At 48.6% G+C, this 23,970-nt stretch overlaps 1 protein-coding gene and 1 long non-coding RNA gene across 4 annotated transcripts in view; one reads left to right on the top strand and one right to left on the bottom strand.

Annotated features, from left to right (window-relative positions):
• The window catches only part of SP2 (Sp2 transcription factor), a 36,474-nt gene extending 22,468 nt beyond the window's left edge, over positions 1 to 14,006 (bottom strand). For 2 of the 3 annotated variants that reach the window (XM_033183305.1, XM_033183307.1), the window contains exon 1: positions 13,869 to 14,006. In XM_033183305.1, the coding sequence (XP_033039196.1) occupies positions 13,869 to 13,875 (7 nt within the window). In that variant the 5' untranslated portion in view covers positions 13,876 to 14,006. Of the gene's footprint in view, positions 1 to 386; positions 453 to 13,868 lie in introns of all 3 variants that reach the window. The other variant, XM_033183308.1, reaches the window with a different exon arrangement.
• Positions 14,007 to 14,123: 117 nt separating this feature from the next.
• LOC117067144 lies at positions 14,124 to 19,613 on the top strand. The gene is made up of 2 exons (XR_004430623.1): positions 14,124 to 14,460; positions 19,208 to 19,613. It is a non-coding gene; the product is annotated as an uncharacterized LOC117067144 (long non-coding RNA).
• The last annotated feature ends 4,357 nt before the right edge of the window (positions 19,614 to 23,970 follow it).

Raw genomic sequence — 23,970 nt, 5'->3', positions numbered from 1 at the left:
AGCACTTTGGGAGGTTGAGGCAGGTGGATCATTTGAGGTCAGGAGTTCGTACCAGTCTGGCCAACATGGTGAAATCCTGTCTCTACTAAAAACACAAAAAAATTAGCCAGGTGTGGTGGCACATGCCTGCAGTCCCAGCTACCTGGGAGGCTGAAGCAGGAGAATTGCTTGAACCTTGGAGGTGGAGGTTGCAGTGAGCTGAGATCGTGCCACTGCACTCCCGCCTGGGTAACAGAGCAAGACTCGGTATCAAAAAACAAACAAACAAAAAACCTGCAGATGTCACAAAAGTGAGGATTGTAAACACAATGGGTATCGGTCAATAGGGTTCAAGGACATCTTAAAAAACTGGTAGGTACAATGTTTAAGAACATCAGGCTCCATACCTAAATGAGATTCTGACTGTGTGGTTCATTAGTGGGGTGGTCCCTCTTAGCCTCCTCCAGTGCCCTCTGTAAAACAAAGGTAATGTCATCCTTCTAGGATTTCTGTGAGGCTCTAATAATTTATATGACAGCATCAAGAGTTTAAAGGCTATATAGGCTTTAAAGTTTAAGAAGTCTTGGCCAGGTGTGGTGGCTCACGCCTGTAATCCCAGCACTTTGGGAGGCCAACGTGAGCAGATCTCTTGAGCTCAGATGTTTGAGACCAGCCTGGGCAACATGGTGAAACCTTTTCTGTATATTAAAAAAATTAAAAAGTTTAGTAAGTCCTCCACTTAGGTTAAAAAGCCAATCACATGCATAGAGGGCAGAAAGAGCCTAATAGTGCCACGTGGAAAAGCCCCAGAGGTTTTGACTTTAAGCTGAATGGGGGCCAGCACAATCTAGATATGGCTGCCAAAAAGGCTACTGCAATCTTGGATTGCATTTCTAAAAGTTCAGTTATAGAACAAAAAAATAATATCCTCCTGTAGTCGGCACACTTGGGCCACATCTGGAGCATCAGGTTCTGTTCTGAGGGACATTTTAAAAGGGGGATTTTCAGCTGGAGCTTGTTCAGAAGACAGCAGCAATGGTTGTGGCCAGGGTGCCAGAGTGGGGACATGGGTTCAAAGGGTAGAACCAAGACTCCTGTGTGGACATTTTGAGGCAGATTTTAGTTAACACAAGAGAGAACTTTGCAAAGATTAAAATCAGTTGCCTTCTGAGGTGCTATGTTCTCCCTTCTCTGTAATCACTTAACCAGAGGCAGGACATGTGTCCCTGCTGGAGTCAGGATGTTGAGATGGGGTGGGAAGTTGGACCAAATGATCTTTAAGATTTTTATTCACGGCCAGGTGCAGTGGCTCATGCCTATAATCCCAGCACTCTGGGAGGCCAAGGCAGGCGGATCGCCTGAGCTTAGGAATTCGAGATCAGCCTGGCCAACATGGGGAAACTCTGTCTCTACTAAAACTACAAAAATTAGCTGGGCATGGTGGTGCACACCTGTAACCCCAACTACTCAGGAGGCTGAGGCAGGGGAATCACTTGAACCCGGGAGGCGGACGTTGCAGTGAGCCAAGTTCGTGCCACTGTAGTCCACCTGAGCGACAAGAGCAAGACTCCGTCTCAAAAAAAAAAAAAAAAAAAAAAAAGATTTTTATTCACTGGAAGAAAGTACAGTGATTTAAAATACGTTTTTTTAAAAAAAGATTTTTATACTTCTCAGACCATATTGCTGATAAAAATACAAGATGAGTTTGTTGCTGGCAGAACCACAAAGGAAGGCAATGGCTCTCCCAGGAGGCTCCCCCAGGGCTCAGGTTTGCTTAGCTAAAATTAGTGAATGACTCTCTTAGACATCCTCTATTATAAAACAGAAGGGCCATAGGATCCGTGCAGAGTGTAAATGAAATGAGACAAAATAAAAACTGGCCTAGCGTTTCTTCATCATCTCCCTCTCTCCCTTCTCTGTAGTCCTTATTACCCTGGACTCAAACTGTTTGGACACTGGGCTGGGTTCTGAGTGATTCTTCAGTTAGGAGGTTAAAGCAGAATCTACTGAAGGGGCAGTCTGCTGGTGCTCGACGTTGCACCATTTCAGCTTGTTTCATTTTCCTTCCCAGCTGGTTCCTGAAATGCTCCTATAGATCTCAAACCAACGTTTGCAAGTATCTTCCCTAGTGTCACTCAGAGCTTTATGGCCACAGGCTGCAGACCTGGGCAACCAAAAGAGAGATCGATCTCCCTGCCACTACAGAATTAATCTCCTGGAATTAACCATGAAAAGGAAAAGAGAGGCATTTTCCACTGATGTTTGGAAATGAAAAGTGGTTAAGAAGAGGTAGCATAGATACCTAATTGTAAGGCTATGATCAAAGGCACTTTAGAAGCTCATTAATTTGGAACCTTACATTTAAAATATACAATTTGGACATAAATTGTGCTTAACTTTTCTTTCATACTATTTTTTTTTTTATTGTTCTTGTTTTTTTTTTGAGACGGAGTCTCGCTCTGTCGCCCAGGCTGGAGTTCAGTGGCGCGATCTCGGTTCACTCCAAGCTCTGCCTCCTGGGTTCATGCCATTCTCCTGCCTCAGCCTCCTGAGTAGCTGGGATTACAGGCACCCACCACCACGCCCGGCTATTTTTTGTATTTTTAGTAGACACAGGGTTTCACCGTGTCAGCCAGGATGGTCTCGATCTCCTGACCTCGTGATCCACCCGCCTTGGCCTCCCAAAGTGCTGGGATTACAGACATGAGCCAAGGCGCCTGGCCTCTTTCATACTATTTAAAGCGAGCCTAAATGGTGTTCGAAGATTGCAAAAGGACTCTTAGTAAGAATAATTGTTTTATATAACTTCCGCTATTTTACTAGTGCCACTTGCTTTTAACAGTAGTTTACATCCAGTCACTGAAACCGACACCTAACAACATAGGTAAGTGGGATTAGTGCATATTCTTGAAAAGAAAAAGCTGCACTGCTTTCCAAGTTATATCATTCAGACTTTTCATTAAGTTAGGTTGGCTAAAACTTTCCCAAGAGTCCCTAAGCTGGTGAAGTTTTACAATGATTTACTATACAAGCAATAGTACCTCTCTTGGGCTCTAAGGAAAACTCCAGGGGCATCAAACAAGGTTTGAAGGCAGCATGGGGTCGGGATGGGGTTGCAGGTGCCTGAAGGGACCACACACAACATTCCTTTCCCATACTGGAAACCAATTTAATTCCAAAACCAGCAGAAAAGCATCCCGAGTTTCTGGACTCTTGATGTACTACTGATCACCCGCCTCTACCTCCTGTTCCCTCCAGCACAGCCTCACTTCTTACCCCCTTGGCCAAACTTGGTAGAAAAACTGCTGGCACCCTGCTGTCCCTTCCCTCCTTCCGTACTTATTTCCCGGCAGCATTAGGACGTCTACCCTGGCACTGTGCTCATGCTGCACCTGCCCAGGTCGCCAGCGACCTCCTTGCTGCTCATCCAGCAGCCCCTCCGATGAGTGCCTCCTCCTCGAAATTCCCATGGATATTCTCCCACCTCTCCTGCCACCTCTTCCCCTTGTGGGCTCCTCTTCCTTTGCCACCCCTTAAATACTGATGTTCCCCAACATCTGTCCTTTCTCCTCACCCAGCACCCTTTCCCTGGGTGACCATGCCTATTCGAATGGCTTTACGTACCTTCCACAGGCTGGCAACTCATAGGCCTGTGTCTGGTCGAGATCTCTGCTCTATGTGTTAGACCTGTACATCCAGCCCTCTGTGGGTCTTCCACTAGGGCTGGCCACAGACACTTGGAACATTGAGCTGTCAGTTTTGCCCATTCTTTCTCCAGCTTTCTTACCCTCAGCCACCACAGGCCTTCTTCCAGATCCTTGAAAAACTTTCGTCTCTGCAGCTGTCTTTCCTTGCTTACAACTCTTTCTGTTCTCTTCACTAGCTAAGACCTCACCCTTCAGGTCTCTGGCTGTTTGACTTTCCCAGCATAATTTAAGAGCCATTATGTAACAAGCATGCCATTTCCTCAGAGTGGCCTTTCTGGACCCCTGAGACGAGGTTAACTCCTTTGGGAACACTCACTACCCATTCATTAACTAATCATGAGCCCGATGTATGCGAGGGCTCCCCAGGGTGGGCCATGTCTGTTTGCACCACTGAACTGTAGACACTAAGCCCAGCACATGGCTCACGGACACCTTCAGTGCCTATGGGCTGTATGAATACCCTGGGTTAAAGTAGCCTCTCTTCTGGTATCTCCAATCAGGACAAAACCTGAGTATCCCCCTCACTGCCAACCAATCATCAAGTCCTCATGACTCCACTTCATAGACAAACCTCCCTGTAGTGTACCCAGGCTCCCGTCCTCATCACCTGAGGTATTGCCCACGGCCTCCAAAACTGCTTCCTGGCCTCTGGCCTCCCCCTTAGCCAGCCTCCACAATTTGGTCAGAAGGCTCTTTTTAAAGTGCAAATCCCATCCAGCTACTCTCCTAATTAACCCCCTCAATTGTTCCCTGATGCTCTTGTGATAAACTTATAAAGGCCAGAACAAGCTGTCCCTCCCTGGTCCACCCCCCTGACCTCTTGCCCTTCCACCTCTCCCAACACACACTTCAGTTTTTCATTTCTGGAATTAAAACATGCCACCCTGTCTCACTTGGAGCCTGAAGCACACTCTCTCCCATTTGCCTGGTCAGCTCCTGTCCTTCAGAGCTCATTTATACTCTCACTCAGGTCAAGCCTCTCCTGACTTCCTCCCACCTCAAGTCTGGGGCAGGTGACCCTGCTACCTGCCAGTGCATACTCCAGGCACACTTCCACACTGTCCCACCAACACAGAGCTGGGAGTGTGTCCCTGTCTCACGGGTCTTTCTAGGCCTGACTCGGGGAGAGCACGTAACAGGAAGAGAGACCTCTGAGCCCTGGCCACCAGGCTTCAGGCTGTTCGACTGGTCCTTTCACTGAGAATGCTACTCTTGAGACCCAGCAAATGAGAGAGGGCACCTACAGAAATACTATAACAGTAGGCTTTAGGAAGCTTTTCCTTCTGGAGAGAACTTGGCTCCATCTCCACAACCCAGGTCTTCGGGGTAACAGCTTTTTTTGCCTGTGGGTTCCTGCCATCGTGGCTCTGGCTTTCTTGGCCTTTTGCTATGGTATTTCCCCTGGAGGAATTTCACACTGTGCAAACAGTCTTTCTGTTGGCTATTTTGGTCAGCTCAGCTGGGCCTTAAGCCAACAAAGCAGTTTCTAAGCCCAGGCTTTTCCAGTTGCCTAGCCTGGAAGAATTCAGAGCTGGTGAGGGAAAAGCATGCCCTGGCTGGTTTTAGAGAACAAAGTTGGACCTCAAAGAAAGCTGACAAATGGGTAAGAGAATTCATTTGGATGAAGAGAGCAGCAACCTTGGTAGTGAAAGACTCCAAATTGTGCTGAATATTTCAATGAGAAGCAAACCTCAGCAATCACAATAGCCATTATAAGGTGGGCACGGTGGCTCATGCCTGTCATACCAGCACTTTGGGAGGCTGAGACAGGAGGATCACTTGAGGTCAGGCGTTCAAGACTAGCCTGGGCCACACAGCAAGATGCCATCTCTACAAAAAATGTTTACAAACTAGCTGAGTATGGTGGTGTGTGCCTGTAGTCCCAGCTCCTTAGGAGGCCAAGGTGAGAGGATTGCTTGCGTCCAGGAAGTTGAGGCTGCAGTGAGCTATGATTGCACCACTGTGCTCTGGCCTGGGTGACAGAGTGAGACCCTGTCTTTAAAAAATAATAATAATAGTTAAATAAATAAATTAATTAAAACCATGGTAAAAGAGCCCCATAACAGTAAAACAAATTTCAATGGCTTCCATTAAACGAGAACACCTCTGGGCAGTGGCTTGCTAATGCCACAGGCCGAAGGAAGGAAGAAGGTGAGTAAGGAATGGAGATCTTGTCTCCACATTAACCCTTTACTGAGCTTCTCATCTCCCCCCACCCCCCCATCTCAGACCCCCAGCCTCAGGCAATGACCCTTAGGAATGTCCATGATTTCACCAAGAAGTTAAAATTTCCCTCATCAGCTAAGATCCATTATGTCTCACCTTCTCCTCAAGCAAAACTCCTTGCAAGAGTTACCTATACTTCTCTCCTGCTAGCTTTTCTTAAACCTGCTCCAACCAGGCTGCACCCTCCCCATGCATGCCACCAAAACTGTTCATGCCACCTCGGCCTCCCGAGGAGCTGGGATTACAGGCATGAGCCACCGCGCCCAGCCTCTTCTTCCTTGAAACACTTTCTTTACTTTGCCTCTAGGACACACTTTGCTAGTGTCTGGCTAAATTCTCCCACATCTCCTTTGCTGGTTCTTCCTCTCCTCTCAAATTCTAAATGATTGGGTTGCCCTAGGACTCTGTCTCAGGACCTTTCTTCTGTCTACACCTGTTTCCTAGCTGATTTTGTCTAGTCTCGTGGGTTTAGAAACCAGTAAGATACAGATTCTATATAATTTTAACTCTCACATTTCTATCTCGACTTGTATATCCAACTGCCTACTGATATCTCCACTTGGATGTATTAATAGGCATCGTAAATCTAACTAGCCCCAGCTGGGGGCGGTGGCTCACGCCTGTAATCCCAGCACTTTGGGAGGCCGAGGCAGGTGGATCACCTGAGGTCAGGAGTTGGAGACCAGCCTGGCCAACATGGCGAAACCTCATCTCTACTAAAAATTAAAAAATTAGCCAGGCGTGGTGGCGAACACCTGTAATCCCAGCTCCTCAGGAGGCTGACGCAGGAGAATCGCTTGAACCCGGGAGGTAGAGGTTGCAGTGACCCAAGATTGTGCCACTGCACTCCAGACTGCGTGACAGGAGCGAGACTCCATCTCAAAAAACAAAACAAAACAAAAATCTAACTAGCCCCAAACAGTGCTCCCGATATTGTCCTAATCCTATGACTCCTTCAAAATTCCCCACTGCAGTGAATGAATAGTAACTTCTTCTTTCCAGCTGCTCAGCCCTAAAACCTTGGGAGTTATCCTTATCTTTTTTCCACGCCCTACATTTGACAGCAAACACTCTCTCTTCAAAATATATGCCCAAGCTGACTGCTTCTACCACCTCCTCTGTCATCACCTAGGTCCAGGTTTCTATCATGTCTCCCATGGATTAACCTCATAGCTGCGCTTCTGACCTTGACCCCATCAGTCTATTCTCAACACATCTAGAGTAAGACCCATCACACTTAAATGAAACCATGTTATTTCTCTGCTCAGAAGCCCCCAATACCATCCCATCTCCCACTCAAACTAAGAGCCAAAATCTCCATCGTGATACAGAAGGCCCCTGGGGGACCTGACCTCTTTCACCTGCCCTGTCACTCTCCCTCTCTCACTGCTTTAGCCATGCTGGCTCCCTGCTGTTCCTGAACATACCAAGTATGGCCCCTGCTGAGGGCCTTTGCATTGCTCTTCTCTCTGCTGAGTTCTCACCCTCCTCCCCTCACCCCAGACAGAACAAGGCTCAATCTCCTCCCCACTCCTTCAGGGTTTTATTCAGATGTCACCTTATCATTGAGACCTTCCCTGATCACCCTATGTAAATTGCCACCTCCCCCTTTCTTTCCTTATCCTCATTTTGCCTCCTTAGCACTTCTCACTGTCTAACAAATATCTATTAGTTATTCATGGCCGGGCGCGGTGGCTCAAGCCTGTAATCCCAGCACTTTGGGAGGCCGAGACGGGCGGATCATGAGGTCAGGAGATCGAGACCATCCTGGCTAATACGGTGAAACCCTGTCTCTACTTAAAAATACAAAAAACTAGCCGGGCGACGAGGCGGGCGCCTGTAGTCCCAGCTACTCGGGAGGCTGAGGCAGGAGAATGGCGTAAACCCGGGAGGCGGAGCTTGCAGTGAGCTGAGATCTGGCCACTGCACTCCAGCCTGGGTGGCAGAGCAAGACTCCGTCTCAAAAAAAAAAAAAATAAATAAATAAAAAATATTAGTTATTCATTGTCTCCCAGTAAGATGTAAGCTTCCTAAAGGCAGGGACTTCTCTGCGTTACTCACTGATGTATCCCAGTCCCTGGCACATGGTAGGTGCTTAACAATCTATGTTTGTTGAATAAGTGAATGAGTAAATCCTGGAGGCTTTACGGCACAAGAGCCTAAAGGCAGTGTAGGAACCAAAGGAGAAAAGCTGCAGATATGCATACCCTGGCACTAGGTCAGGATCCACTCCACAGCTGGTTTTAGCTGACCCAGACCCTGATGGAACCCTCAACCCCACCAGTCACCTCACATGTGGGCCAGTACAGTCCAGTCCTGCTCCTGGCCAAAAACTTAAAAGCGCACAACTCTCATCACCACAAAGCAGGTACTATTGCATTTCAATGCTTCTCTCAATTGACATGCATTATTAATGCTTCTCTCAATTGACAAGCATTGGCGGAGCCAGGATTGCACCACTGCACTCCAGCCTGGAACGCCATCTCAAAAACAAAACAAAACAAAAACAAAACAACAACAACAACAACAAAAACAAAAACCAAGCCGGGCCGGTGGTTCATGCCTGTATTCCCAGCACTTTGGGAGGCTGAGGCGGGCAGATCATGAGGTCAAGAGTTGGAGATCATCCTGGCCAACCCAGTGAAACTCCATCTCTTCTAAAAATACAAAATTAGCGATGGCCGGGCGCGGTGGCTCAAGCCTGTAATCCCAGCACTTTGGGAGGCCGAGACGGGCGGATCACGAGGTCAGGAGATCGAGACCATCCTGGCTAACACTGTGAAACCCCGTCTCTACTAAAAAAAAATACAAAAAACTAGCCGGGCGAGGTGGCGGGCGCCTGTAGTCCCAGCTACTCGGGAGGCTGAGGCAGGAGAATGGCGTGAACCCGGGAGGCGGAGCTTACAGTGAGCTGAGATCCGGCCACTGCACTCCAGCCCCAGCGACAGAGCGAGACTCCGTCTCAAAAAAAAAAAACAAAAAAACAAAATTAGCTGGGCGTGGTGGCACATGCCTATAGTCCCAGTTACTTGGGAGGCTGAGACAGGAGAATCGCTTGAACCCGGGAGGTGGAAGTTGCAGTGAGCCAAGATCGCGCCATTGCACTTCAGCCTGGCAACAGAGCGAGACTCTGTCTCAAAAAAAAAAGATAATGAAGGCACTCGAATTTGGATACCACCTGTCTGTCTCTACCCTTAATTCTTCTTTCCAAAACGTGACTATGTCATTTGCTAGTTTGCATCCTGACTGGGTCACATCCCATTGTACTGGAAGGGACTCGGGAAGTGTGTGGGGGTGGGGATAGCATAAAGAGAACCTGATCAAAGCAGGCCCAAGAAACAGCATCAAGTTTTTTTTGTCAAAGAATACTGGGCCTCAGAATTCTTAGAGAACAGGAGAAAAAAAAGCAAGATACACTTTTTCCCCTAAAGAAGCTCATTATGTGCTTTGGCACATTTATTTGTAACTCCCCACACTTATCCCGGGCCAGGATCAGCTTGTTTGTTTGTTTGTTTGTTTGTTTTGAGAGTCTTGCTCTGTCGCCCAGGCTGGGGTACAGTGGTGCGCTCTCGGCTCACTGCAATCTCCACCTCCTGGGTTCAAGTGATTCCCGTGCCTCAGCCTCCGGAGTAGCTGGTACTACAAGCGTGTGCCACCACACGTGGCTAATTTTTGTATCTTTAGTAGAGATGGGGTTTTGCCATGTTAGCCAGGCTGGTCTCGAACTCCTGACCTTAAGTGATCTGCCTGCCTCAGCCTCTCAAAGTGCTGGGATTACAGGCATGATTACCAAGCCCGGCCCCAGGCCAGAATCAGCTTCTGAAATGAGTGGTGATTTCATTTCCCCTGAGAAGACAGGGCTGGCTTACCATTTACTTTTTTGGAGGCTGGGAAATGTCTTGGTTTGTTTTCTTCTAGGCTGATCTAAGAAGATTCCTAATTATCAACTGGGAGCAGAAATATTCCACTTCCAATTACATGGCCCTGCCTGCTCACTCTTACTTCCTATTCACACTCTTTTGGAGGCCACTTTGTGATTCTATCAAATCCTATAGGAGAGGTGACAACCCCAAAGAGAAGGCTCTAGAAAGATGGCATTTGGAAATCTGTAAGTTAGTGTCTGCTGGCTCCTCCTGAGCCACTTCTACTCTGTGATTGAGAGGAAAGGCCACCTAACTGCCTAAATCACCACACAGGGACAAACTGGTATCTCAGAGCACTCAGCAGCAAAAACAAGTAAGCTAAGCCTCTGCACTGCAATGTGGCAGGGCTTCTGGCTAGGTATAGCAAGCCATTCTGATGTGGAGACAAACAGCAGCAACAGGAATGAAATGCCAATGAAGGATTCCAGCCATTGGGTCTGCAAGCATGCTTGTCCTGTGATACAAACAGCCTAGACATCTCAGCACTGCTTGGAGCTGCTCATTGGGGGAGCCTAAGAAACATCAGCCCTTTCACAACCCCCTGCTCCTGAGCAGAGCTCATCTCCCAAGAGCAAATCAGCCTGCAGCCCAGTCGGATGAGAAGCACAGTGTTCCCCTGTGCCAGTGGCAGCCTCAGAGCATCCTGAAAGAGCGCTTCCTAGACACGCAGTGGAAGCCATGACTTCCCCTAAGCTGCCAGTGCTGCTTCTGAACTCACGTGGAGGTTCTTTTTTCAGTGTCCCCAGAGGCAGTAGAAAAATCCATTTTCCATTTTGGAATCTATCAAGTAGGACAAATCTGCCACCTGGGAGCATCTCCTCAAGGGCAATCTCTACTCCCTTTCTCACATAGCCTGACAATACCCTCGAGTTAGAAATATCCCTTGTTGGCTAGGCACAGTGGCTCATGCCTGTAATCCCAGCACTTTGGGAGGATTACTTGAGGCCAGGAGTTTGAGACCAGCCTGGCATAGACAGACTATGCCTGTATTATTTTTAAAAAAGAAATGTCCCATATTTTTACCCTCTTCACTCATCTTTCCACCTTGTTCCAATAGATTGCTGACAGAAAAGTGAGATCTCCTCCACCCCGAGGTCTCCTAAGAGAGTGCTGCTAGCCAAAAAAAGATCTGCTGATTATTGAGGAAGAGCATCTTTAAAAAGACACTCAACTACATTTCAGAAAGATAAAGATCTAAGTGTTGGCTCTATGAGGGAAGAAATAAAGAGAAATAACTTTTTTTCCTCCTACAACAGGTCTAGACCATGTCATACAAGGAGTTGCAAGCATATCCAAAACAAAAGCAAGGCAAAAACAAACAAGCAAAAAAGCAACAAATGCATTCCAAAATGATCTCCATTTCTCAGCCCAGATATGTACTGGATACTGGTTTAGTTCAGCCAGTAGGTGCTGGGAAGAAATTCACAAATCCAAGTCAGTTGCAAAAAGGGAATACTCCAGACATATCACCCAATGAACCTGTAAGAAAGTATAAGAGCTTCTCTGAACAGATTTTACTCCAGGTTTGCAGCCCACAAGGTTTAAGATCGGGCCATGAGGTTAAATCTGGTAAACTCAGAAATGTTCATGCTACTGTATCCCTAAACTTTGTAATTCTCTACGTACCCTTTAAAGCAGTGTTTCTCTGCATCTTTTATTCCATAGCCATTGTCCACCTGATCCAAAATATCCTAAATTTTTCTATGTTTGGAAGCAGGGTTTCTAATTTTGTGTATACAGAAAAGGGGTGTGTGTGAAAAAAATAAGTATTAGAAAAAGAACATGTTACATATGTATCACAGAAATGAGTGGGCAAGATTTAGAAGATTGCTGAAACAAAGCCAATACTAAGGTCTACTGGTTGGCTGCAACAAGTTTAAAATGTCTTCAGAAGGGCCCTGGTTGGGCAATACTATACTTGCTGACAGTAAGCTTGGGAACTGACACAGACCTATAGCAAAGGACTGTCCAACTTCTCCAAAAAGCTGGTATTAACCACCAGAAGAAATAAGAAGTTCAAGGCCAAAATATCCAAATGAACCAACCACTCTACTTGCTGAAATGCCATAAAGCTTCTTTACCCCAGACATTTACCCAAATCTTATCATTTCTTGTCTCCTCTCTGACAGGCCTCCACAGGCCCAAACTTTAATAGAATCTGAGAGAAAAAAGTGGCCAGTCTATCTGCTGTCCAGAGTGATGCCAAACTCTTTCTCCTGGAGCCAGTTCTACCTACTGGGCAGTCAGATGTGGGTCCGATTATTAACAAACTCTACTTCGGTCTCCTTGGCAGAGTTTGTGGCTTCAGCAGCCTAGCTCGGGGGGGTTCATAATTATGTCAGACTAGGTTTTTTTCTTGTAATTGCTTTTAACCAAAGAGGTTAAGCCTCTGTACAACTAAGAGGAAGAACTAGAATTAGAAAACTTACCAATCGTCCCAGCCAATGATAATCCATTTCCAACAGGTATTAACGCCTGTTAGAAGCCACTGGAACACTGACATCATCAGCCCAATTGATGGGTTGTCTGATAGATCCCCCCCCTTCATCGCACACAAGAATTTAAAACAAAACAAGACACTGCAGTTATATTCATTATTGCAGACAATGGGTTTCTTTGTGTCAGTAATTGAAATTACTGCTGTGCTCTGGACTCCATTATTCCCTTTGCAGCCTGTGAGCTGGCCAACACTCTAAACTTTCTAGCCCTAAAAATTGTATCATCCAGAATACCAACTCAGTACAGCCCTCCACTGTGAAACTGAATGCCTTCTGGGGTGCAGCATGAAACAGTTTTAGACAGTGCAGGCCAGTGCACCTTGAAACAGCGTCCTTCCATCTGTAATGAAATCTGTAAACGGGAAACTTGGGCCAATTCATTGTTTAAAGCAGATCTACTGGCTCATACCTTTCTCTAGGAAACAATAAGTGAACAAGAAGTAACCTCAGAGGAAGAAAGAACTTTGGGAGAATGCACTGAGAAAGGCCAGACTGAGTCCCCTTGGATGAAGTTAATTAAGAAACAAACATGCAAAACCAAGGAATGCAGTGAGGATAGGTTTCTCATTGCCCAGAGGAGAAGACATAGTTCCTTTTGAACTAAAATTAGAAAGCCGCTGGGAAGGAAACCTAAGAAGCATGGGTAAGAGGCTGAAAACCGTAAGTCAGCAATGGGGATACAGGTGGGTGGAGGAAGAAAGCAAGTATCTATTTTACTTCTTCTGTAATTCCTCAAGATTGTTTGCGCCTGAGCTTTGGGACTGCAGTCTTCCCCCACGGGGCGTCAGGTAACAGGCTGGGAGCTCTGGCAAGAAGTTCTCAAACTTCTCACAATTCTGCTTAGAGCTTGCATCTAGCTGGAGGATCAATGATCCAAGTGAAAACATTAAAGGAAGGTTTTTGCCCACTACCCAGTGAGAGGTCATCTGCCCAGGGAGTGCCCTCGTGTCCTGACACCATCGCCCGACTGGGATACATCAGTAACCGGGCTGTCGTCGATGCCGAGCAGTGCCCATCTGGTTGGCAGCGTCCGGATCTCAAGCGTTCCCTCGCCCCTCTGTACTTCGGGGAGCCCTGAATCGCTGGTAGGCATCTACAGTTAAGAGTGCAGGAAGGCCTCTCAGACACGGGGCGAATACGAGGGCTGTTGGCTGCCTCCTCGGAGCCGACCCAGGCATAGTCCGCCCAGGCGGGAGAGCGGCGCTGAGGTGGGTCGGCACCCGGCTGAGAGGTGCCAGGCCACCCCGGTTCCCGCTCCTCTCGCCGGCCCCCGGAAGCGCCGCCCTCCCGTCCGGCGGGCTCCGAGGGGGCGGGGAGTCGAACGCCCCCTTCCGGGTGCCTCCGCCCGGCTGGCCAGCCCCGCTCCTCCTCCGGGCGGGAATGCTCCCTCCCCCGCCCCTCCCGAAGCCGGGCCCCGGCGCCAGGCCCGGCCCCAGGGGGAACCCCCGGCCTCGGCTCCCTCTCCCCGCGGCCTCTGCCCGTCTTCCCGACCCTTGGGGGCCGGGAAGACCCCGCCGGCAGCGGCCGGGACCCACCGCTCATTACGACATCTTCCTCCCTGGCCTCCGCCGCCTCCGCCGCCACCGAGAGCCTGACACCGCCCGCCAAGCACCCGCCAATCCCGGAGCCCGCCACCGCCCGAGCGACGGCAGCCTTCACCAATAAGGGCTTGGAACATTGGGGACCGACAGCACTATTAACCAATCAACCAGAGGCGTCTAGAGCGACGTTGATTTGACCAATAGGTCTGTGCAATGTCACTGATGGACGGTAGAGCGCACCAACCGAAAACCAATTGAATAATGAATGACATGTTCATCAGCCAATTGGAGGGAGGCAAAGTCCCGCCTACTGGGTGGTTGATGGACAGCAACAGGAAGCTGGGAGGGGAGGGGCTTAGTCGAAGAGTGCTTTTGTATTGGTAGTGGTTGACCTTCCACCCACCTCTAACCCAGAGGATGAGTGATAGATCTGCCCTGAAGCCAATCAGAAGTCCTTAGGGTGAGGCCCACAAATGCCCCAGAAATAGCATATATGTTGCGCCCTAAAGTCCAGTCTCGCCCAGGTGTGGCAGGAGCTTTTACCTGCACTTCGGCAGTAGCTGGCTGCCACTCAACCCCACGCCTGGTGAGTGGAAAGCCATCAACCTTTTATTTAGTCCCTCGCTCGTTGTCGCCTCGGGAGGGGCGACTTTGTACAGTGAGGCACTGGGGTCCGGCACCATAGTGAGAGTTGGGGTTGTTTACGCGACACTTCTGAAGGGATTTTCACAATCGGTTAAGCCCCCGTTTATCTTCACATGGTTATTGCGGCGACCCCCATAGCCCACGGTCCCAAACATGTGCATCTGAATCATCCGAAGCGCTTTCTAAAGGCAGGTTCCCCAGGCCACCTCTCCTAATCCGACTCGGTACTTCACGGGGCGTGCCTAGAATCTGCATTTTAGCAAGGGCCTCGCATGGACAGAGTTGCACGCTTGAGTTTGAGAAGTACTGCTTGGCCTCTGCCCCACTTACCCGTACCTTCTTGAGATGAGGTAAAGCACTTGGTAGGCACTATCTGGATAGGTTTATCTTTGCTCCCAAGTCTCTTCCGAGAACTTGGGAAGGCTGCCTAGCTTAGTGAGGGAATCCATTCTGGCTTCAGACCAGTCTGGGTTTGAAACCTACACGTCCCACTAACTGAGGCAGGGTACGGAAACTCCCTGAGCCTCGTGTCCTCATCAGTAAAACGAGGTTAATCACACCTACACCTTAGCGCAATGGCTTTAAAAAAAACAAAACAAAACATAGCCCATCAAGAGAAATACATTTTGCATACTGACCAGTACACTTCTGTTTGAGAGTGTCATAAAGTTTCCGAAAACAATGCGTACTGCTTGTGATGCACTGATAGTTTCTATGCCTATTCTATCCTATCTTATTCTCCTTCTTGTTGATCATGACTGGCAATTTGAAAAACACAGCTAGGAAAGGTTGGTTGATAATACAAAATGCAGAGCAGAATACCGGGTACACAGTAATTGCTGAAAAAATGTTAATAGCCTCTTCCAGTCTACTACTCTCAGTGTTAGCCTTTGAAAAACAAGACTTTAGACGATAACACTCCTCTAGTAAAGATCCTTCATGGGATCCGTATCTCCTGGATAAAGCCCAAACTTCTTTCTAGGCAAATTCCTGCCACTCTTTTTTCTTCTTAACCTCAGTATCCACCAGAGGACACACTCTTACTGGTGTATCTTTCATGCTTTATCTCCTCCCTGTACCCCCATTCCCTTCCTACAAATCCTACCCTTTTACCTCCAGGAAAGATTCCAGGTTCCTAAACACTTACTTTTTTCCACTAGTTGACTTTCTATCTTACCCTTCCCTTCTGGTAAACCCCTATACATCCATGGCCGGATGTGGTGGCTCACACCTGTATTCCTAGCGCTTTGGGAAGCCAGAGGCAGGCGGATCGCTTGAACCCAGGATTTCGAGACCCAGCCTGGGCAACATGGCGAAACCCTGTCTACAAAAAAGCCGCATGGAGTGGTGCACACTTGTAGTTCTAGCTACTTGGGAAGCTGAGGTGGGTGGATCACTTGAGCCTAGGAGTTTGAACTTAAAATGAGCTATGATCACACCACTGCACTCCAGCCTGGGTGACAGAGCGAGACCCTGTCTCTCAGAAAAATAGATAAACTCCTATGCATGCTTCAAGACTCTGCTGTAAGTCTGCATACCTCACTCCTGCCCAGCTATAGGTTCTTCCTCCTCTGTGCTGCCCTGGCACATGCAAAAGGGCTTCTCTCACACACACTATTTCCACACTTTTATTCTCACTTCTTGCTCTCTTGCTAGACTGAGCTGTGGTAGAAGGATTGAGGCCAGCACAGAGGAGGATCAGCAGGAAATGTAAGCTGAGTTAAAGAGTGAATATTTGCATACAATGACATCTGCATGACTTGTTTATATAGTCCATACATTCTGTTCCCAGGCCATTTTTCAAGTTTAGATTGCTTCACTGTCAAACCAAGGACTCCACCCAGGTTCCATGACTCACCTGTATTAGGGTGCAGGGATTTTGGGGGGGAGGTAGGTGGGGTTGAATATCCTGCTGGGCCACTGTCAAACCTCTTCTGGGAGAAAAACTGGGGGTAGCTATGCTTCTAACCTAGAGGCCACATCTTGAAGACCACAGAGGTGAAAAAAAAAAAAAAAAGTGTGCACACACGGGAAGGAGGACAGGGAGTGAAAACTTGGAAGAATTCTGCAGTCGTTTTGAATTATTTGATTGGTTTTGCCCTTTTAAAGGTCACCTTATCTTTGTTTTTGTTTTTGTTTTTGTTTTTGTTTTGTTTCTAGGCTGTCTGACTCTTCTTACTAGCGACACAGCCAAAGAAGGGGAGGACCCTTTGGTTTTTTTTTTTGTTTTTTCTTTCTTTCTTTCTTTCTTTTTTTTTTTTTTTCCCAGAGATAGAGTCTTGCTCTGTCACCCAGGCTGCAGTGCTGTGGTGCAATCTCAGCTCACTGCAACCTCCGCATCCCAGGTTCACGCGATTCTCCTGCCTCAGCCTCCTGAGTAGCTGGGATTACAGGCATGCACCACCAAGCCCGGCCAATTTTTGTGTTATTAGTAGAGACAGGGTTTCACCATGTTGGCCAGGCTGGTCTCAAACTCCTGATCTCAAGTGATCCACCCACCTTAGTCTCCTAAAGTGCTGCGATTGCAGACATGAGTCACTGCGCCCGGCGGAAGGGGATACTTTCTTTTCTTTTCTTTTTTTTTGAGATGGAGTCTCGCTCTGTTGCCCAAGCTGGAGTACAGTGGTGCGATCTCGGCTCACTGCAAGCTCCGCCTCCTGGGTTTACGCCATTCTCCTGCCTCAACCTCCCAAGTAGCTGGGACTACAGGTGCCCACCACCACGCCCGGCTAATTTTTTGTGTTTTTAATAGAGATGGGGTTTTACTGTGTTAGTCAGGGTGGTCTCGATCTCCGGGCCTCGTGATCCGCCCGCCTCGGCCTCCCAAATTGCTGGGATTACAGGCGTGAGTCACTGCGGGAAGGGGACACTTTCTAAGAAGAAGACCTCGTTATACTTTTGTCAGGCCCATTGGATTCTTAGAGCCTCGTTCACAAACCCCCCCGCTCCCCCAGTGACCACACAACTTCTCAGGGATTTTTTCTTTCAAGATGGCCCCTGTCTTCAACAGAGAGGGAGAAGGTCAGACAACAGATTGGAAATGCTCGTGGTCTCTCTGGCCACACTTTATTATTTATTTATTTATTTATTTATTTAGAGACGGAGTCTCGCTTCATTGCGCAGGCTTGAGTGCGGTGGCGCTATCTCAGATCACTGCAACCTCTGCCTCGCAGGTTTAAGCGATTCTCCTGCCTCAGTTTCCTGAGTAGCTGGGATTACAGATACGCGCCACTACGGCCGGCTATTTTTTGTATTTTTAGTAGAGATGGGGTTTCACTGTGTTGGTCAGGCTGGTCTCAAACTCCTGACCTCATGATCTGCCTCCCTCGGCCTCCCAAAGTGCTGGGATTACAGGTGTGAACCATTGTGCCCTCCCTTTATTTTTATTATTTTTGAGACAGAGAGTCTCTGCAGCCTCAACCTCCTGAGCCCAAGTGATCCTCCCGCCTCTCGAGTAGCTGGGACTATAGGTGTGCGCCACCATGCCCAGCTAATTTTTAAATTTTTTGTAGAGCTGGGGTCTCCCTATGTTGCCCAGGCTGGTCTCAAACTCCTGAACTCAAGCGACCCTCTTGCCTCAGTCTCCCAAAGTGCTAGGGTTATAGGCGTGAGCCACTGCACTGGGCCATGGCCACACTTGAGACTCACTAAAAGAGCTTTTAATAGGTTCTGAAGTCTGGGTCCCATCCCAGGAAATTGGACTCTCTGGGGGCATCAGTATTAAGGAGTTCCTCAAGTGATTCCAATGGGCAGCCAGATGTGGAAAAGGACTCCTTAGCCCAAAGATACCTACCCACTGGGGGTGCCCAAGTAAAAAACAAGGAAAAGTCTGTGCCCTCCACCCCCACCCACTCCTGTCCCTCCCCTTTCTGAATTTCTCTTCTTCCTACCCTACCTGCTGCCATCTTCACAGAGCCAGAGCCAGTGGGTGGTTCTGAGTGTGTCTGTCAACCTCAACCAGGGGCGACATCTCCTCCCTGGTGTGTCTGGAGGCAGGTTATCTCAGTGATATTTCCCTTTTGTCTCCAACTGCTTTCAGTTTCTTTCTACTCCACATTGTCACTTTCTCTACATTTCTAACTTGCAAAGCTACACATTCCCCACCGCTAAAAACCCCATGCTCGTCTTGTCTACCATGGCACCTTCCGTTCCCAGCACATTGCTTGATTATAGTAGGTGCACAGTAAATGTTTGCTGACTGACTAAATGACTATATCCTTTTAACATTTCTCAGGGACTTACCCCTTCTCTTTCAGGCCCAGCTTCTTCCACTTCCACTTCTCCTTCCATGTCTACCTCTGAATTCCCTTCTTTTTTTTTTTTTTTTTTTCTGAGACGGACTTTCACTCTTGTTGCTCAGGCTGGAGTGCAATGGCACAATCTCAGCTCACCTCAACTTCCACCTCCCAGGTTCAAGCGATTCTCCTGCCTTAGCCTCCCTAGTAGCTGAGATTATAGGCATGTGCCACCATGCCTGGCCGATTTTGTATTTTTAGTAAAGACAGGGTTTCTCCATGTTGGTCAGGCTGGTCTTGAACTCCTGACCTCAGGTGATCCGCCCGCCTCAGCCTCCCAAAGTGCTGGGATTACAGGCTTGAGCCACTGCGCTCAGCCTGAATCCCCTTCTTTCTTCACTTTCCTGTGCTTTTCCTGCTTCCTGACATTCTCTTTGTCCTTTTTTGCACAAGGCTGTCCTCATCTAATCCATCAGTACCAGACAGTGAACATCTCTCCCCCAGGATGCTGAGGAAGGGTGCTGGACGGAAGGATGTGGAACTACAGCCTCTGCTCTCAAGATGCTCAGATCCGGGCAGGGAACATCACACATCTGGGCCTGTCAGGGGGTTGGGGGCTGGGGGAGGGATAGCATTAGGAGAAATACCTAATGTAAATGACAAGTTGATGGGTGCAGCAAACTAGCATGGCACATGTATACCTATGTAACAAACCTGCATGTTATGCACATATACTCTAGAACTTAAAGTATAATTTTAAAAAAAAAAAAAAGCTTCAGATCCCTCCTGGAGCCTCCTGTGAAACCACATGGTATAGCTGGTGCTGTTGGTCCAGAAACTAGAAGAATATCAGGCCAACTTTCTTGACTCTCTGTTGGGCCTCACTCATAGCTACAACCCAACCTTTATTGTTGGTGTTTATCTTGAAGGGTTACAGCCAACCCAGTCTTCTAAAGCGGCTTGTTTTGCCTTAAGGATTTCCCAGTAACCTCTGCTTCTCCCTTTTCCCTCCTATGGTTTTCTATTTTCTCATCTCTTCCCTTTCTACCTATGGGGAAACCAAAATTGCAAATTTTTTTTTTTTTTTTTTGAGACTGTCTTGCTCTGTCGCCCAGGCTGGAGCACAATGATGGGGTCTCGGCTCACTGCAACCTCCACCTCCCAGGTTCAAGCAATTCTCTTGCCTCAGCCTCCTGAGTAGCTGGGATTACAGGTGGGTGTCACCACGCCCAGCTAATTTTTATATTTTTAGTAGAGATGGGGTTTCATCATTTTGGCCAGGCTTGTCTCAAACTCTTGACCTCAGGTGATCCACATGCCTCGGCCTCCCAAAGTGCTGGGATTACAGGCATGAGCCACTGCTCCCAGCCCAGAGTTGCACACTTTTGTAACCCAGACTCTCTCATATGCAGACCCACAAAAATATTTGATGGGACAAACACCTAGCTTGGATGAATTTGGGTTTTTTTTTTCCTCCTAGGGTCCATCAGTGATTTCAGGGATCTAGGTTTCCTCAGTCTTCTGTGAACATGAAACATTGACAAAGGCTATAAGATGTATCTCCCTGTTACACCACACCCCGGGTGCACACGTACAGACACACCTCTGTCCTCACTGCCGGGGATGCCACTCCTGACTCCTGCCCTAACACATCAACTTCCTCTGCCCCTGGTTCCCCTGTCCAGGCTGATGGCTCCCCACCAACTGCCATGGAATCTTCCAGCAAGGACATTCCACTCATCCTTCCCCACAGGGTTCTTCCTTCTTTGCTGCTGCTTTCTACCCCCAGTCTCCCTGGGGTGGGATCTGTGGAGTCTCAGGGAGAAAGGCCAGGCCCCCAGGTAAAAGGAGCCCTTTAAGGCGGAAGGCACGGGTGCCTCCTCCGCCTTTGTGTGTCACCACCAGGGGGCACCCAAGGCATTTCCAAAGCAGCTGCCCAGTGTTCACCTTACAGGAACACAGGGCGGGCAGGGAGATCCAGCTTAACAAGCAGCTATTCCCCCAGGAATGGGGCCTGTTTCATTCAGAGACTGAGTGGGTTCCAGCCTCTACAAAGAAACTCCTTAAGAAGAGCCATTTGGGGCCGGATGCGGTGGCTTATCCCTGTAATCGCAGCATTTTGGAAGGCCGAGGTGGGTGGATCACCTGAGGCCAGGTATTCAAGACCGGCCTGGCCAACATGGCGAAACCCCATCTCTACTAAAAATACAAAAATTAGCCAGGTGTGGTGGCACGTTCTTGTAGTCCCAGCTACTTGGGAGACTGAGGCAGTAGAATCGCTTGAATCTGGGAGGCGGAAGTTGCAGTGAGGCGAGATCTTGCCACTGCACTCCAGGCTGGGTGACAGAGTGGGACTCCATCTTAAAAAAAAAAAAGACAAAACAACAAAAAAGAGCCATTTGGGCCGGGCATGGTGGCTCATGCCTGTAACCCCAGTACTTGGGGGAGCCTCGGGTGGGAGGATTGCTTCTTGAGCCCAGGAGTTAGAGATTAGCCTGGGCAACATAGTGAGACCCCCATCTCTACAAAAATTTTAAAAATTAGCCAGGCTTGGTGGCTCTCAACTGTAGTCCCAGCTACTTGGGAGGCTGAGGCGGGAGGATCCCTTGAGCCTAGGAATTCGAGGCTGTAGTGAGCTGTGTTTGCAACACTGCACTCCACCCTGGGTGACAAAGCAAAACCGTGTCTCCCTGTCTGAAAACAAAAACAAACACATTTATCTCTTCAAGGAATTGGTTTCCTACCAACCAGCTCCTCTTACCTCCCCTGGTAGCATTATCTTCTCTCTGCCTCAGCCCCTCAGCTGCACTCCCCTGCCCCCCACCTTTCCCGATCCCATCGACCACAGCTCCATGTGGCGCCCAGTCTGCTTCTCTGAGTCCCAGCCCACTGCAGACCAGAAGCGTCCCCAGGGACACAGGGAGGCTGAGAGGGCCCCTGCCCATGCACTGCCCTCTCTGCCTCGGCCCTCCCTCCTAGGCCCTCACTTCTGTCAAAACCACATCTCAGTCCCATTGCTAGCCTCCTGAGGGGTCCCAGAGACCCTGAGTGTGGAGGGTGTGGGTTCAGAAGGGCCAGGGCTGGGAACAGGGGCTGGAGACTGGGCTCAGGAGCAGCACTTGTCACCTGAAAGCACTGACCCAGCTGGGAGAGACTCGGGAAGTGGGCCATGGGGGCGATCACAATAACAATAATCATATTAATAATAACACTGGGGCCCACAAAACGGCTGTGAAATACCCGCTAATGATCCCTTATATTTATAGATCTTCTCCTCCTAGACACTTCATAGCCATTGCCCAATTAACCCTCCTAGATTCCCTAGAAGGGACAATTAACCCCATATTTTATGGCCGGGGAAACCTAGGCTCTGAGAATGGGATGCAGTTGGCTGAGGTCGTCCATTCCATTAGTGACAGCAGAATTTGTGGAGCAGCCCTCTCTCCTTCCTTTCGTCTACATCCAGAGGCACTTATGCTGGGCACAGTGGCTCATGCCCACAGTCCAGCCTGGGCAATATGGTGAGACACTGTCTCTACTAAAAATACAAAAGCAAAAATTAGCTGGGCATGGTGGTGCATGCCTGTGTTCCCAGTTACTCAGGAGGCTGAAGTGGGAGTATCACTTGAGCCTGGTGGGAGGAAGTTGCAGTGAGCTGAGATCGAACCACTGCACCCAAGCCTGGGAGACAGAGCGAGATCCTGTCTCAAAACAAAAAGCCTGGTGGCTCATACCTGTAATCCCAGCACTTTGGGAGGCCAAGGTGGGCAGGTCACCTGAGGTCAGGAGTTTGAGACCAGCCTGGCCAACATGATAAAACCCCGTCACTACTAAAAATACTACTAAATCTCTACTATAAATAAGGAAAATTGTTTTTTTTTCTTTTTTTTTTTTTTTTGAGATGGAGTCTTGCTCTGTCACCCAGGCTGGAGTGTAGTGGCACCGTCTCGGCTCACTGCAACCTCCGCCTCCCAGGTTCGAGCAATTCTCCTACCTCAGCCTCCCGAGTAGCTGGGATTACAGGCGCCTGCCACCAGCCACCACGCCAGGCTAATTTTTGATATTTTTAGTAGAGACAGGGTTTCTCCATATTGGTCAGGCTGGTCTCGAACTCCTGACCTCAGGTGATCCGCCCGTCTCGGCCTCCCAAAGTGCTGGGATTACAGGTGTGAGCCCCTGCACCCAGCCCCAAGAAGGTGCTTTTTTCATTTTTTTCTTTTTTCTTTTTTTTTTTTTTTGAGATGGAGTCTCGCTCTGTCACCCAGGCTGTAGTGCAGTGGCGTGATTTCAGTTCACTGCAACCTCCGCCTCCTGGGTTCAAGCGATTCTCCTGTCTCAGCCTCCTGAGTAGCTGGGATTACAGGCGCCTGCCACCACACCCAGCTAATCTTTGTATTTTTAGTAGAGATGGGGTTTCATCATGTTGGCTAGGCTGGTCTCGAACTCCTGACTTCAGGTGATCCACCCACCTCGGCCTCCCAAAGTGGTGGGATTACAGGCGTGAGCCACCATGCCCTGCCGAAGGTGCTTTTTGCTAATCTGAACTCGGGCATGTAAAGTGGGAATGTGCTGTATTTGAAGCAGGAGGGAGTAAAGTTACCTAATCTAAGAACTTCCTTGTTATATAAGGTTATGCAGCCTAGACAACGTAACCAGACCCCCCATTTCTACAAAAAAAAAAAAAAAGTAAAAATTAGCTGGGTGGGTCGGGCGCGATGGCTCACAACTACAATCCCAGCACTTTGGGAGGCCAAGGCGGGCGGATCACGAGGTCAGGAGTTCGAGACCAGCCTGATCAACATGATGAAACTCTGTCTCTACTAAAAATACAAAAATTTGCCAGGCATAGTGTCATGCGCCTGTAATCCCAGCTACTCAGGAGGCTGAGGCAGGATAATCGCTTGAACCCGGGAGGCAAAGGTTGCAGTGAGCTGAGATGGCACCACTGCACTCTAGCCTGGGTGACAGAGCAGCAAGACTCCTGAAAAAAAAAAAAAAAAAGCTGGATGTGGTGGCACAAGTCTGTTATTCCAGCTACTTGGGAGGTGAGGTGGGAGGATCACTTGAGCTCAGGAGGTCGAGGTCACAGCAAGCACTGAAGGCTTCACTCCACTCTAGCCTGGGTGACAGAATGAGACCCTGTCTCAAAAACAATAATAATAAAATTTAAAAACAGTCCAGGAGTGGTGGTTCACGCTTGTAATCCCAGCACTTTG

The sequence above is a fragment of the Trachypithecus francoisi genome, unplaced genomic scaffold (genome assembly GCF_009764315.1).
Source record: "Trachypithecus francoisi isolate TF-2019V2 unplaced genomic scaffold, Tfra_2.0 Lachesis_group20, whole genome shotgun sequence".
In the NCBI taxonomy this organism is placed as follows: domain Eukaryota; kingdom Metazoa; phylum Chordata; class Mammalia; order Primates; family Cercopithecidae; genus Trachypithecus; species Trachypithecus francoisi.
Note: the sequence above shows the minus strand (reverse complement) of the source record. Positions and strands in the feature narration are given on the sequence as shown.